Source organism: Temnothorax americanus, unplaced genomic scaffold (assembly GCF_048541705.1).
Source record: "Temnothorax americanus isolate GAGA-0224 unplaced genomic scaffold, ASM4854170v1 Scaffold17, whole genome shotgun sequence".
Lineage (NCBI taxonomy): Eukaryota > Metazoa > Arthropoda > Insecta > Hymenoptera > Formicidae > Temnothorax > Temnothorax americanus.
Genome location: NW_027509307.1, coordinates 3,968,649 through 3,983,958, shown reverse-complemented (window position 1 = coordinate 3,983,958; position 15,310 = coordinate 3,968,649). Strand labels below are relative to the sequence as shown.

The 15,310-nt window shown below is 41.5% G+C and overlaps 2 protein-coding genes across 4 annotated transcripts in view; one reads left to right on the top strand and one right to left on the bottom strand.

The window, feature by feature from the left end:
- Window positions 1-13,773, bottom strand: part of Sema5c (Semaphorin 5c) — a 100,034-nt gene extending 86,261 nt beyond the window's left edge. The window contains exons 1-4 of one of the 3 annotated variants that reach the window (XM_077403122.1): window positions 13,501-13,773; window positions 9,563-11,791; window positions 8,873-9,386; window positions 8,477-8,556 (exon numbers count right to left, since the gene is read on the bottom strand). The gene's annotated coding sequence lies outside the window, so the exon portion shown is untranslated. Of the gene's footprint in view, window positions 1-327; window positions 690-8,476; window positions 8,557-8,872; window positions 9,387-9,562; window positions 11,913-13,500 lie in introns of those variants that run through there. The other 2 variants (XM_077403121.1, XM_077403120.1) reach the window with 2 other exon arrangements.
- Window positions 12,401-15,094, top strand: LOC143895782 (uncharacterized). Its single transcript, XM_077403125.1, has 3 exons — window positions 12,401-12,664; window positions 13,189-13,370; window positions 14,642-15,094. The coding sequence occupies exons 1-3, from the start codon at window positions 12,615-12,617 to the stop codon at window positions 14,920-14,922; spliced, it is 513 nt and encodes a 170-aa protein (XP_077259251.1). The 5' UTR covers window positions 12,401-12,614; the 3' UTR covers window positions 14,923-15,094.
- The last annotated feature ends 216 nt before the right edge of the window (window positions 15,095-15,310 follow it).

Sequence of the window (15,310 nt, the reverse complement as noted above, 5' to 3'; positions counted from 1 at the left end):
TCGACGTGCGATCGCATCCCTAAATTCGCGCCAGTCCGGCTCACCAAAACAAACGACGAATCATGGCCGCTCGGGGGATGCGCGCGAAATTAGAGCAGGAAGCATCGACACTCGTCGCGCCGCGGATCGCACGTGCGCGACGGGGAGAAACGCCTCATCATTTCGCCTCATTAAACCTAATCGAAATCGCTTGTTTCTTTCAAGGAAAAAAAGAAAAAGAAAAAGAAAAAACGGCGAGAAAAAGAGGCAGCCTGCAGCCAATAGCCGCGCTGGCAATTAAAGGGTTGCGCGCTGCGAAACGAAATGACACATTAGGGGTTCACTCACCGAAATTATGAGAGATCAGGTCAATCAGCAATCCCGCGGCTCCATGGCGTCCGCACCGATCTCCCGTACTCGATGCACAATTGAGTGTCCCGTGTCGAGCCGCGTGGATGTTCGCGCCGCACCATGAAGTCACCGCTGCGAAACGTGCATACGGACATTCACAGAGAGAAAACACGACAGCGAGATCGAGTGGAATTTTCGCGACGGACGCACTGACGGGACGCGACGTAACGTGACGCGCCCACGATTTTGTTTATATGTACGATCGCACGACGCAACGCGACAGAGAGAAACGAAACGAAACGAATCGCCGTCGAGCGAAGCCTTGGCAGCTAAACGCCGACTGAACGCGAGAGACGCGACTTCGGCTTCGGCGTCGGCTCCACGCGTCGCCTGCGTCGGTCGCCTCACCTCTCTCTCTCTCTCTCTCTCTCTCTCTCTCTCTCTCTCTCTCTCTCTCTCTCTCTCTCTCTCTCTCTCTCTCGCGCGCGCGCGCGCGGCAGGGGTTGCGGCGAGCGGTGGTGGAAGCCAGTTTGAAAGTACGCGCAGTCGCCGCTAAGTTGGCGCCAGTCGACGCGGCGGCAAGTACTCGAGATTGAGACGCGCTTGCGGAACGCTGCTTATTCGGGAGTTAAACTCTCCTGGGAAGAGAGAAGAGAAGTAAATAAAGAGCAAGAGAAAGCGATGTAATCCAAAGAACGTAACCGAGTATTTAATTAAAACATTAACAATGCATTAAATAAAAGAAACTGTTCTCGTGTCTGTAGCTATAAAATATGGAATGGGGTTTTCCGTTTTTAATCGTGGGACCGCGACTCTGGTAGTCGAAAAAATCCGTCAAAAAAAGAAAGAAGAAAAAAAGATAGAGAGCCGAGATAATTAAAGAATAAAAAAAATTGTTGTTATTAAATTTGCGTTAGAATGAATATGTAGGGAAATAATGGGACAACGTATCATATCTCTTATTTCCGCTGTCTATAAGGATGAGAAGCTACAGAATATATAAAAATAAAAAAATGTAAAGGCCACTTCGATCAAGCTCCGATTAACTTAATCGTTGATTAGTCCATTGGAAATGACCAATCGCATTTCCAATGGACTAATCAACGATTAAGTTAATCAGAGTTTGGTCGAAGTAACTCTAAAAAAATTAAATATATAATTTTAATATAAAAAAAAGAAGGCAATTATTGATGTTCGCGAATAAATCATTACGAAAATAAACTTCTCGCATTGTAGGCTTAAACAGCTTTCTTCGAGTTTTCTTCATTAATAATTTATATGACATTTCACACATATATTTATAAATCTAATCTATATTACACATTTTTATATGGAAATATATTAACGAGCTGCGACATGAGTCGGACACTGGGATGCTATCGACATGCGATTTCTATAGAGATCGAGGAAGCGACGCAAGTCGCACGTCCTTCATTAGTTTAAAAATTCTCATCGCTCGAAGTTACATTTGCACCGCGGGAGATCCCCGCGCCTAATAATCGTAAACAATTTCTAATATGTACATACGTGGGACACCGTTAGAAACTCGCCGCGGGTACGGACGTGTACCTGAAGTGCGTATACGCGCCGCAGAAGTAGCGTCGTCGTCGTCGTCGTCGAGCAACAACAGAACGAAAGACCCCGAAGCGCGATTCAAGAGTACCGGCTAAAGAACCAGCTCTCCTCGTCCTCTATGCGTGCTCTCGTAGTCGCGTCCCGTAGCCCGTATTATAAGAGAGCCTCGCTTTATTAACGACGCTGAGAATTGACATCTGTTCGTTACGCAGAAGTCCGCGGCTTTGCTTCAATCGCCGCACTAGAATCGTGATTATGCGACTTTCTCGCGCGATTATACAAGACATTCTTGCATATGCAAGATTCAGTTATCCCAATATACTTGATATTCAAACGTCGAAGATAATGAAAATAGCGACATGCAATCGGAACTGCGGTAGAAAGTAAGGCTCGATATTTTTTACTCCGCCGAGAAATATCGCGCTCCTTACGAAATGGACTGTTATTAAATACTTGGTATTGTTTGGGCTACTGAAAGCACGTTCGGAAGTGCCTCGTGAGAAATGTCGAAATACTCTGAGCAGTGGATTTTAGAAAGCGACACCTGCAGCGAATATCGATTGGAGTCACGGATATTGCATATTCCAAATGAAATGAAATGAAATGAAATGCGTCTCTCATGCACTATATGCTTATGCGACAAATGCCGGATAATTAATTAAATGTGCATGAGTGCCTCTCGGCGCACGAATTCATACATATTTCATACATAATGCAGCTGTATGTAAAGAGCTCTTAGAATAATAATATACATGCTAAACAATATATACGGAATAAAATTATGTGAAATTCTTAATTTATTTTAAAAAATACCCTTTTTTCTAAAAATAAAAAATAAATAAAAAGATACTTAGGTAGGGAATAAAAATACAACAGTTACATTTTTTAATGAGAAGAAGCTGCCTCCCTCTTGCAGTTGTAAATGATTGAGTTCGAAATATTGAAATTAAGGACCGCAAAAATTTTCGAAAAACATAAAATGTTATTATTGCTCTTCTATTTCTGCATTCGTATCCGTCACGCGGAAAATTATGTTTCTTCTAACCAAGAACCTAGCTTTTTGCCGTCGGTAAACAGGAGCAAGATAAGCAACCAAGGGATAAGGGACCTGTCATCCGTGACGGAGTACGTCCCGTCCCAAGGCTCGCCTCAAGGACGATAACCCTCCGCGAACTTGAGTCGTCGGTTCAAACTGGACTCGATCGCGAGAGTAGGGAGGAGGAGAAGAAGAGAGAGAACTTCTCTCTTCCACCTTACATCTTTCTTCGTCCTCTTCTCGGATCTTGCCCTTATGCGTCTTATTTCGAGAACAGGATGATTACGCGTTTACGATCTAGGTTCCCCGCTACCTGCTCCCGCTCCGGTGAAGTCGAAGGTGAATATATATTATCGAGAGAGGCTCTCTCTCTCTCTCTCTCTCTCTCTCTCTCTCTCTCTCTCTCTCTCTTTCTCTGCGGAGGCACTTCAACGTAGCCGCTCTCGCGTGAGCTACCTCGAGAGGGGGAGGAGGGGGCACCGACGGGAGAGGAGGTTTCAAGGACGAAGAAGGAGAATCAAAGCCGGAGGAACGCTTTTACTATACGATTGCGTGGGGGGTCGGTGCGCGCACGCACACATCTCGGCGCGGCTTGTACGGGGAACGTTCATAAAGAGAACGGCCGTGTTGTGCGAAGGAGCGGTTTCGGGTCGGCATAATCCGAATTCGAAACCTGTTCCTGCCCCATGGGTCAACAACAACATCCTCCTACATCCTGCTCTTCCCCCGTGAGATCTCTCCCCCCCCCCCGAACCGCCCGTCCCTCGATCCGGCCTCGACCAGATGCACGAGGCACTTCCACCGGGAGTAATGCGTATAAACCCCGGTGTCAAGTGCTTGGTCGGTGGTTACGTTATTTTTTCCCCGGTTTTACGGCTCTATCCCGCTGGTCGGAAGCGACTCCAGCCTTTAGCTCGCGCGAGAAACGTTGCCACGGAGGTGTGAATGTACCGCGTGACTCGCAGATACATTTGCACTGGCTAAGAGCGTTCACCATATGCTGTAATTCGGATGGGATAAACTCCCACGTTAAGAAAAAAAATAGAAATATAGCTTCTCAAAATATTTTTTCTTTCTTTTTCTACCCTTCGAAGTAACGTGTACGCGATGGAAAGTGTTTTTTTTTTTTATGAAAGTCACTCAGCTTTTAATGGCTAACAAAAAATATGAGGAAAAGCGTGCTTTATATAGCTTACTTTAATCCGAAGGGGAAACGCGCGTACACATACGGCTTTGCGGTTAAAATCCCGCGAGATTGAAAAGTGCAACGTTGAGCGCTATTGGTCTACTTTCTCTCCAGGCGTAAATTGCAATCACGTCCCGTGGGACGCGCCTGATACGCCTTCTTCGTGCCGCAGCTTGTTCCGCGACGAATCAATTAGGAGCTTCCAGGCGCGTAATTATTCGGATCCAAAAGAAACTCTGCGCGTAGAACGGCATTCGACAACCTTGTCTATATAGCGCTTCGCGGGAGGCAGCGTTAATTTCCGCGGCGGATACATTCAATTTGATATAGAGCACTAAACTGGGTTACGTTAGACCGCTTTATTGCGGCTCTATAATGGCGCGACGCGTTTTTTGCATCTGCATAATACTCCGCGTTGATTGTCGACTGCCCGCGATCGATTGGGGAGTATCGTTTTTATGCATTTCCTTTTCTTCCCAACTCGCTCGTTCGACTTCCTTGTAATTCAATTCTTGGCGTCTGAGAACGCGAGTTTTGAGAGGTTCTTGGCGGAAAATTGCGCTTTGACAATCAAAGATAAGAGGATCAGATAGCTTCGATTTTGTTTACAATGCGTACAATTAGCGCCGCGAAATTATAAAAAGCTGAAGTGAGGGACAAAGCGGTTTAAATGTCTCATCGAGTGTCATTCAAATAATGCGGGTCATTGTTCGCGTTGATCGTGCTTGCAATTTGCAAGTGGTAATAGTCGTGAGAAACGCTTTATCGCGTGAGTTTCTATAGTGTCAAAATTAATAAAATTGCCAACTATCTCAATTGCAAACAATATTATTGCCCAAATAAATTTAATAATTAATTTCTTTCAAATAAATAATTAATAACTAACGCCTCATAAAAATTCGCGAAAGATAAACAGAAAATAAAAGATGGCATAAAAGAACGTCATACTTGAAAAATTTCTTAATATACGGAAAGAAAAGTAACGTGGTGTAATATGTGTTTTTTATTTTAAAATTTTAAAACGTAATATATCATACGTGTAACGTGTAAAATATTTCACAGAAACGTCACAATGACGAGCAAAAGTACATAATAGCGTATAAATGCGCTATGCTCTTAAGAGTTGATACCTCTTATTTAATTGCACTCGCTTAATGTACATAGATCCCGTTACGTAACTGCAGTGACGTGAATGAAGAGCTGGGACCGAATGGACAATTAGTACGCGAAATGGAGCACGTTGCAAGTGCGATTATCTCCAAGTCCTCTTTCGTGCCACTGCGCGCCAGTACATCTCGAAAAGCCGGCGGTTATTATTGCGCTTCCCGTATTAAGCGTCTCGCTTGTGAGAGATGACCTTACGGCCTCTTATCGGTAAACCGTACTCCGTCCTGACACGGGCACGTATAACGAACGTCGACGAGCGTATAACACGAAATCACGCTGCCGACCGACGGACGGTCCAACGTATAGATAAACTTTGCTGATGACTTTTGACAACGAACCACGATTTCACCTCATAATCTTGACGGCGATGATTTCACTGAGATTCTAATCCCTAACTCTGCCAGCTCCGGTAATAATTCCAAGTCCAATAATAGCCTACCGCACATAGGAGCAAAGCGGCGTGGCGATGCGGAAAATCGGAAAACGAGAAGTCCCGGATGAAGATGGCATACTAGTCACCGCATGAGATATCGCTTTAATAAACGATCGGCGCGCGATTCTTAAATAATTCTGGGAAGCCGAAGTAATTGAATGCAGACAGAGAGCGGTGTCATATTAATGTACAACAGTGCAGTCAAATTTGATTGAAAGTAATAGCTAGGCAGTACTGCAAAGTGATTAGATTAATCGCGAGGCCGATTCAGGAATATCGCGCATGTCGGAGACAGCTCTGTAATGAAGATTAATATCCGCTAAGAGCCACGGCGCGAGATATTCCTCGAATCTATTAGCCTCCGCGAGACGCGGGTATAGTGTCCGTTCGAGGGTTCGTGCCGGGGAAACGATGAAAAAAAAAGAGAGAAACAACGAGGGGGGAGAAGAGGAAAATAATTACAGGGAAGGCCGCGTCCGCAAGGACGAAGACGGTGGAAAAAAGGAAGCCGATATAACAACGTTTTCGGTGCCGCGGCGAAAGTAGCCCGAACGCGAAATCGAATCAGCACTGTTGAGGCGCCGACTCGTAATCCTCGAACAAAGGTCCGTCTGAGCCTCGCCAGCTCGACAAAATTTCGAAAACGCCCAACATACTTACGTTGAATTTATTTTAAAAGATAAGAGCGGGAAAGAGAAAGTTTTTCCATACACGCCCATTATAAGATTAAATAAAATTTGCCTGACATTGTTACGATTTTGTCTAATTTTAGATCTCAATTTGAGGTCGAAAATCATTAAAAAAAAAATTTAAAGACAATTTGATAAAAATTACACTCTGGACACTACCTCTCTCTCATTTCGCAATTTCGATTTTATATCACCAATAATCAGATATATCAAACGAAAAATACATTTGTAGTTTTTGGTGTATCTTTTCACAAATAAATATTTCTATATTAACCAATTAATTCAACGTTACGAATCAAATACTCATAAAGTTTGTTAAAAGTTCTTTTTCTCAACGAGTATGTAATATGCAAATAGCATGAAATGAGAATGCGCACGTGTTGGCAAGATGATGCAGCTCGCAGTTATGCGGGCCGCACACAACGAAGCTGCGAAGTAAAAATATCGATAGTGATGGAAAGCAATTTTTTTAAAAATTTGTTTTACACGTCGAGCTAGGGTGAGAAAGAATTTCGTTGCAGATTGATCGAGCCGCAATTTTGCGAGTCATCATTATTCGCGTGCATGCAGTAAAAGAGTAATAATTGTTCGTGCAAAAAGTATATTGAAAGAATACATCAAGCGCAACACTCTTCAAGAGTGATGATTTAAATGTGCACATCGAGAAGACTTTTACAAATTCAATGAATCGATGACGGAACTTCCTTTATATACGCGTTACGCATAGATTATCTCTTATGTCATTAATCACGATTTATCTCTGACTGTATCTCACCTTCATTTTTGTTAGCTATTTTTACAGAGTGAAATTATCGCACTTATTTATCGGACAATTACCGCTTAGCGTTATCACAGCTACCACTTGATCGCGAATAAACGCGCAAACAATATAATTATAGCAAACACATAAAATTGGATGGAATTCAATTATCTGACACGTTAACTCTTTAAAGAAGACGACGACCTACGAACAATCGGGAGCATCCAGTATGTTGCAACTTTACGAGTCGAAGGAAGAAATAAGGTGGAAAAAAAGAATTAAACGCACGCGCGCGCGCGCGCGGCGAACAAAAAAGCTGACGTCCGTCCGAAATAAATCGCTCGTGCAATGCTTTTTCTTACGACCGCCTCCGTCAGATCCTCTTACGCTCAATCTTAATCGGCTTCGAGACGTGCAGCTCGTTACCCCGTGCGACCCACGACGTTTAGGGACGATTAGGGCGCAGCGAGCGTGCGACACGATTAAAAAAAAGAGACACGTCTCGCGTATAGCGATCCTGCCACGCAAGCTGGCGGATTGAAACCGGTATAATCTCGGTGATTGCGGATTCCGACGGTGCAGATGCGCAGGACTGATCTCTTATTCCCATCGATCGGAACATGACAACTGGGTCGTGGCAAAGTTGCGATTCCGAACGACGTAATCATAAACTATAAGATAGATAGTGCGTTCAATCGCACCGCGTGTAATATTTTAACATCGTGCACTGAGGATTAATCGGAGAAAATCTCTTAATGCGAAAATGTCGGAATCGCAAAGGTTTTCAAGTTAAGAGCGATAAAAGTTGGCCATTCGTATCGAATTTCGCGTTCACCGATCTATTACGCATTGATCTTTGCAGTTTAGGTGAAACCTTCAATGTTGATTTTGCCTCTTAGTCTTTTATGTGCGACGTATGTTATATCAATTAGCTGACGCTGACAAGTTGATTACTAATAGAAAAGTTACTCTTACACGCTTTTATTTAATCATATGCACTAAAATTGCAGAGAGACTTTCTCCCTCGCGTTCCAATTCCATATCATGCATTTTAAATAAATTTAACATAAGCATGTTACATAATTATTTTCATCGCTGTTTTAATTACCGATATAGTGAACCTCGAATCATAAACGACGTAATTGAAAACAGTACCTATTCGCGCACCCGTTTTCTTAATATTCCTCTCTAATTCTTATGTAAATTCTCCGAATACGAAAACGCGTGCGATCCAAATAAAACGAGAATAAACCGTTAATTTCCCAAATGGCATAAAGCGTATAAATGATTAATCACTCACCCATCGTTGTTCCGCCGATGTCGGAGAAATAATTTTACGCTCATCGTAGTACGGATACGCAGTAACTCATCCACGTTGATCTGTAAAATACAAATAGATCCGGATTATAGCAGAATCCGGAATAATTAATATTTCAAAAAATAATCTTGAGCGTATTAAACTTTTTATTCGTTTTTTTTTCATGAGATATTTAATACAAAATTTAATTTCTAAAAAAAATTATTTTATTTTTGTATTAACTTTATATTTCGTAATATAAAAAAGTTTTCTTTTTAATTTTTTACATGTAGGTATCATTCAGATATAAATGATTTAAATATTTAATTAAGAACCGATCAATTCTGTACAAAAAATATAAAAATATATAAATGTACATATAGGTAACAAATTACTCACTCTTTGACTGCTCTGTCGATGCCGGATGCCACCCAGGCCTCCTCTTCCCCTTTTTTGTTCCATCGTTGTCGTTTCCTTGTGGCATTCGCTCGCGGGAGCACGATTAATTACGCTCGAACTAATTTTATACGATCGTCGCGCGATATTTTATGTGACACTCCCGTTACGCGACGTGAATTTTATGAGACGAATGAATAATATGTTTCAGGATTACATATCCATTAGTGCTAATCTGTTTTTAGCTCATCTATTTCAAGACTTTAGTGACTAGATCTATCAAACGTTGTATTAAGTAATACACAAGTCGACATAAACGTCGTTTTATCAGTCTTGGCATTCAAGGAGTAACAAAGGAAGAACGAGACTTGTGTCGATTTGTGCGTCAGTAAACGGAAAGCACCTAGTGTGTTCTACTCGTTGGATTCTTTCCAGTTCAATTGTCTCAAATTAAAGTAAGGCACGATTCGACTGACCAACCCGATGAGCAGCAGCGGAGTTGTAAAAAGCCGTTAACCTGTAAAATACAGATACGTGTGAATTAAAACAATGCCCAAAGTACAAACAATTTCAGAAAATTATTATCATGAATTTTTCATACATCTTTTCTCACGCGGAAGCATCTAACAACGATGCAATTCCCAGAAAACGACCAAAATCCCGTAACAAATAATAAATAAATAAGGTACTCACCCAAAGCGTTGCTCCGCCGTTGCCCCCTCCCCCCCCAGGCCTCCTCCTCCTCTCAGGTTTCTTCGTTGCACACACGTATAATACACAATACACGGCACAACGCTCGCGACGCTTTGTGTACGGCACTCCCGGACCCGGTAATCGAACGCGTACCTACTTACTTCATTTTTACGTCGCGATGGTAACGTACGATCGTACCAAACTGTGATCTGTTCAACACTGACGACATCCCGCAAATTAATGCGACGCACGAAATGGACGGAGGGGATTTGAAAATCACGCGACCAACTTCACGCGCCAACCGCCGCGGCCCGACGCGACGCTGGGATCAGGCGACATACAGAGGCACGGTCAGGTTAGAAACTTAGGACCCGTATATACATACGGACTATTTTGTGGCGCGACAGATAAGCGCTGTACCCATAGCGATCAGAGAGAATCAAGGAAGAGCGAAGCGGATTTACCGGAAATCCGCCCTTTTCCGGCACTGTCGAGCGTACACGGACGTGGTCTCTGCTTTGGTGTGCGTTGCGTTTACCAGTACATTCCCTCCCCCTCCACGTACTAAACAGCGCGCTGTCCTTGTCATTCTTATGAAGTTTGTCGGAAAATGGCGGGACCAATCAGAGTGGGGAACACTATCCGCTGGATTATTCCTTGATTCTCTCTGGTATGTATTTGTATACATACAGCAACATACGGACACGGACATGCCCGATTCGCCGATAGCAACAGCGACATAACAGATCTCTCAAAGGAATAACGCGAAAAGAGTAGAAATGCATGAAGCTACGATCCGCTCGGGAATCGTGACTCGCGACATTTCGCAATACAGAGTCATGGACGAACTCGAAAATCGCAATCACCACTAATTAACGCGTCATCCCCAGTGGCAATGTTACATCCGCTTCAGCGTATACTTATACGCGAACTGAATAACAAATCGCACACGTACGCCATGCATTTCAAACATTTCAAATTCCGCGAAACTCGCGTATTATTTACGGCTCGTGTGTTATATTCTTATGCCCTCGATCCGAGAATAATTGCGTTTAAAATCGGCGAAATAATTATTCCATTCGTCAAACGGCGCGATGGAATAAATAATTTATAATTCCTCTCCCGTTCTGAATTCTATCTCAAACGATTGAATTGTGCGAGACACGCGCGTTGATAAACAGCCCGTCGCTCCGATGCGTTTACGAGACGCTAATTGCGGTAATTAATCAAGCGCGCGCGTTAAGAATTGTTAATTGTACGTGGGTGAGTGTGTCCACGGTTTCTCCAAGTACCCGTCGCGGCCGTGTTTCGAGAGGTAATAACACTACGACCCACGAAGCGACCGTTGTCTACCGCGAGTACCGATTTGAGTCTCATTGTGCGGATGATAACACGCGGCGAGCTTGCGTAAAACAAAACGCACCCCGCCCCGAAATGATTAGTCGAATCGAAGTCGATTTGACGTCGATGCGTCGGTTAACTTCTCAAAATATTCAACGTATTATAAAATATAAAATACATATACACGATAACACGACTAATTTCCTTTCTTTACTTTTTATTTTTCAAATTGATTTCATCGAGTGTGCTATTATTCCCTTTTGACGATAAATGAATTCTTTTTGACGATAAAAGTTTGAACAGTTTAATTATTTCATTTAAAACAGAATTATACAATTAAATGTTTATGATTTATATTTTCGTTTCCAAAAAATATATAGAAAGAAGAAACGTTTACTTAATAAAAAGCATTTTTTTCCACAATTTAATAATTCCCGCAAATTTTTATTACACACATTTTTCACTTTATAACTTTTTTAATATTTGATTCAAGCTCACAGAAACAATGACATATTGGACGGCCAGAGATAATCGTGCAATACCTACGCTATGAGATACGTGCTCGCGCGTGATTCGTTGACTGCCATCGTGGAAAAGTTATTCCTCGTGTGGCGGGAAGTGTAACGAAAGCTCGATATATCAAGCGGTCGAGTTACGCCGTCGCGTCGTCTCGAGAAATTACAGTGGTCCAAAAGGGCATCGTGATAAATCGCACCAACGCATCTCTGTCTTCCGCACCGCGGTCGTCGAAGGCCGCGAAATTCGGGAGAAATTTGATACACACGATTTATCTCGACTCGACACCTCGCGTTATCCTTTTAGCATCCGCGTCTGATCGGAGCGATGATCGATGCGACGGAACGGGAATCGGGACGATTAAAGAATTCTCTTAAAAAAAAATAAACGTCACATGTGTTGTGCCCTAATGGAAGAATGATGTCGCTTAACTTGAAAATAGTGATACGCACTTATTATATACGATGTAATATTAATATGCAAAATATATATTATGAGATATTTCATGTTAATAAAGCATCTATTAATACTCTTATTAGTAATCTATCATATAAAAGAAAACTGCATATATATATATATATATATATATATATATATATGTTGTATGATTATATTATATTAATAAAATATAATGTTAATAATGTATATAATATTAAAATGTAACGTTAAGAACTTGACAAAAATCAAAGGAATATAACAAAATTTTACAGATTAAGCACAATTTTTAAATTTCTTCTTTGACTTCCTACTAACAAAACTTTTTATCTCTTAATTTCCTCCGTTTTTTGTTATCAGCAACATATCGCTTATGACGTTATTCAATGATTCCACAGGGATTTTCTCCTTCCTTTAAAAACTTCACGTTTCCTTGGTCCCCGACTATCGAACGACCTATGAAAACGCGTACACGGCCACGGCATATAGCGATAACATCGTTACCAGAGAATGTCTGTGCGTGTGGTATATATAAGTGTAGAGGAACGGCGGGGCGCGACAGAACGTTAGCAGCGCTAGGTGCAATATAGCCGATCGTTGATCGCCGGTGCACGGACATTTGTGCGATATCCGCTTGTGTACGACGCGATCTAACCGGATTTTCCTTACGCGCTTACGGCTACGGAGAAAAGCGCGACTCTACTTTCTCGCCTGACGTTTGTCTAACGGTCGGCAAAGATCCGGAGAATCTCGGACGAAAATGGCCACGAAAGTCTGCTACGTCGCGATCCTCGTTGCATTGTTGGCCAGGTCAGTTCTTCTCAGTGGAAATAGCTTATTATTTCTTTTCCTGGACATACAGCGAACGTAAATTAAATACCGATTATGTAATCGCTGATGCTGGTGCGATAATTGAGTCAGGTGCCTGTATCGAGATCTCGCGAATCCAGACCGATTGAATAAGCGCGCACAAATACAAACGAACAATTAACTTAATTGCCGCGAGTATTCGCGACGCACATTTGTCGAAGCAAATTGTGTGTTTGTTTGCTTGGTCTGGATTCAGCTTTAGCCATTAAAATTTTATTGTGAATCGACAAAGTATTTTTAAGTTAAATGCGCTGCGACACTGTTCAGTGTCGCGACAGGACACATTTATAACTGATATCGTCATGTCGTCATGTGCGCATTTATTCACTCTCGGCGCGTATGAATCATCGTGTTGCATATATGCGAACATATAGTTTACCATAATTGCGTATACGTGGCCGAGCAAACAAATGAAGTGTATAATTATAGATCCCCGATAGTTCTCATGATTTTTTATGTTGCAGTGCTCATCCGGGGGCGAGTGCTCCGGATTGGATGAGAGAATTGAACGAACAAATCAGTGCTATGACTCGCAATATTGAACGGCAGACGCAAGAATTAACCCAACATGTGAATTCGCAAATAGAGAATTCATTGCGACCGGCGCTCGCAGAAGTCGACAAAGCAATTGCGAACCTACCGAAAGGTAATCGATCGTAAAGTATTTTATAATGTTGACTGGCGTTTATTTAATATATAGGGATCATGTCTAGAGCATTGATAAGTAATAAAAATTAAATCGCACTTAAAATAGCGTGTGACGCACACTTATATACCTGTATTTGATATCAATAGATAATCCAAAAGTTGAAAGAATTTTAAAAAGTAATTTTTGCATTGTTTATGCAACTAAAAAATATAATAGAAATCACAGCGATGTATCCGTGTGCGCTGAAGCGCATCGCGAAATTATTTTATCCAATATCTTTTTCTCCCGACTGCTGCCAACCTTCGGTTGGCGAAGACGACGGAGTATTTAAACGTTTGAGTCAAGATTGCCAATTGCAGTTATTTTTCTGTCGTTTCCCGTTTGGAAAATGCCGGAGCATCAATATCTTAATGTAATATGTAAAAACGCAGTCTCTTTCCTATATCGCACGCGGAAGAGAGAGGTCGACACGTTTGCATAATAACGATATTCTTTATCGTTGCGAAAGATAAAGAGACGGAGATTCCAAAATCGCATCTCGTTCGCGACGCAGTCGACGTTCCTTTCACTATCGGCCGTGATACGAGAAGCAGACACTCAGCATTCTCTGCTAAGTCTCAAAACGGCCGATTATCTCTTTTGCGTTCAATCGGTCCGTTAATTCGTTATCGACGTTTAATTCCGCGCGGAACGTTTACCTATGCAATTAGCACGTAGCTATATCCACGAGCGTATCGAATCGAATAGTGTTATTGGCGATTAGTATCGATAAAAATTTAATCGCCGTAATACCCGCTTGGAATCAAACATCTATGACATTGTAATTTAAAAGCAATTAATCAAGAATTTAATAGGATGTCATAGAGCTGCGCTTGCTGGATCGAACAAAATTCTATTGTGATATTACACTATTGTTGACGATTAACTAGATTATAGTTTGTTTAAAATAATGTCTGCTTGTAAATAAAATATCAAGTTTTTTCCAAATTTGATCACATTAAAGTAATTTCCGAAATTAAAAGATTAAAAAATGATGTTCTATTTCGCGTAACGATGACAATTCAACATCAGTTTTAAGAGTTTTGAGCTTCCTGAACGTGTAAAGATATTTTGATGACACGTATGATAACAGTTATTGCAGTCTTATTTGATCTATCATTAATTATTACGTAAACATTGTGTGACAAGCATCAGATTATCGCATAATTAATGTTACAAAAACAGCAAAAAAAAATTAGTAATTAGCTCACAACAAAATTTGTTCGCAGATGCACAAGGACGTATAATAACAAGTGGAAGTGTAATAACAAATGGCGGCAAAATCACAAGATACAGCTCTGTAAATGGTATATCACAAACGATCGAGTCCGGTCATACGCCAGATGGAGAACCGTACGTGCGTCGGATTGAGGAAGAAAACGATGGGAAATATCTTTATCACAACGAGGTTTCTTTCAATCCAAGAACCAATGCCACCGAGAAAATTCGCTGGAAGCTGGACCTCACAACTCCAGGTGCCAAACCAGAAATCATCACAGACGAAAAGTAAAAACGATACATACTTGTTTTTATGTTCTATATTATAGTATATAATTTGCATTGCTTAAACCTTATATAAAGGAATTGAGGTAAGTTCATAACTGATTAGAAAAAAAAAGATAAAGCTACAACTGTAAAGCTTTCGACAACAAAATAAATAACGAGAGAAACTATGAATCACACACGATAATCGCAGAATATTATTGAATTTTTGTTCGTTAGAATTCGATGGCAATGTCAGAAAAATGTGTTTTCTTCATCTATTCTCTTAAGAAGATACGTCGAAAAACGTTGATAAGCGTGTAGTTTGTACGCTTCGCGGAATATCGTTATCTGTCATGCAGAGAGGACGTAAACTGATCGTAAAATGCGACAGTAAAATCGTGAGTTACGCGGTG

Coding starts and splice junctions, on each gene's coding strand:
- LOC143895782 (XM_077403125.1), top strand. CDS start 12,615: ATGGCCACGAAAGTCTGCTACGTCGCGATCCTCGTTGCATTGTTGGCC. Junction 12,665..13,188: donor CTCGTTGCATTGTTGGCCAG/GTCAGTTCTTCT, acceptor TTTATGTTGCAG/TGCTCATCCGGGGGCGAGTG. Junction 13,371..14,641: donor AATTGCGAACCTACCGAAAG/GTAATCGATCGT, acceptor ATTTGTTCGCAG/ATGCACAAGGACGTATAATA.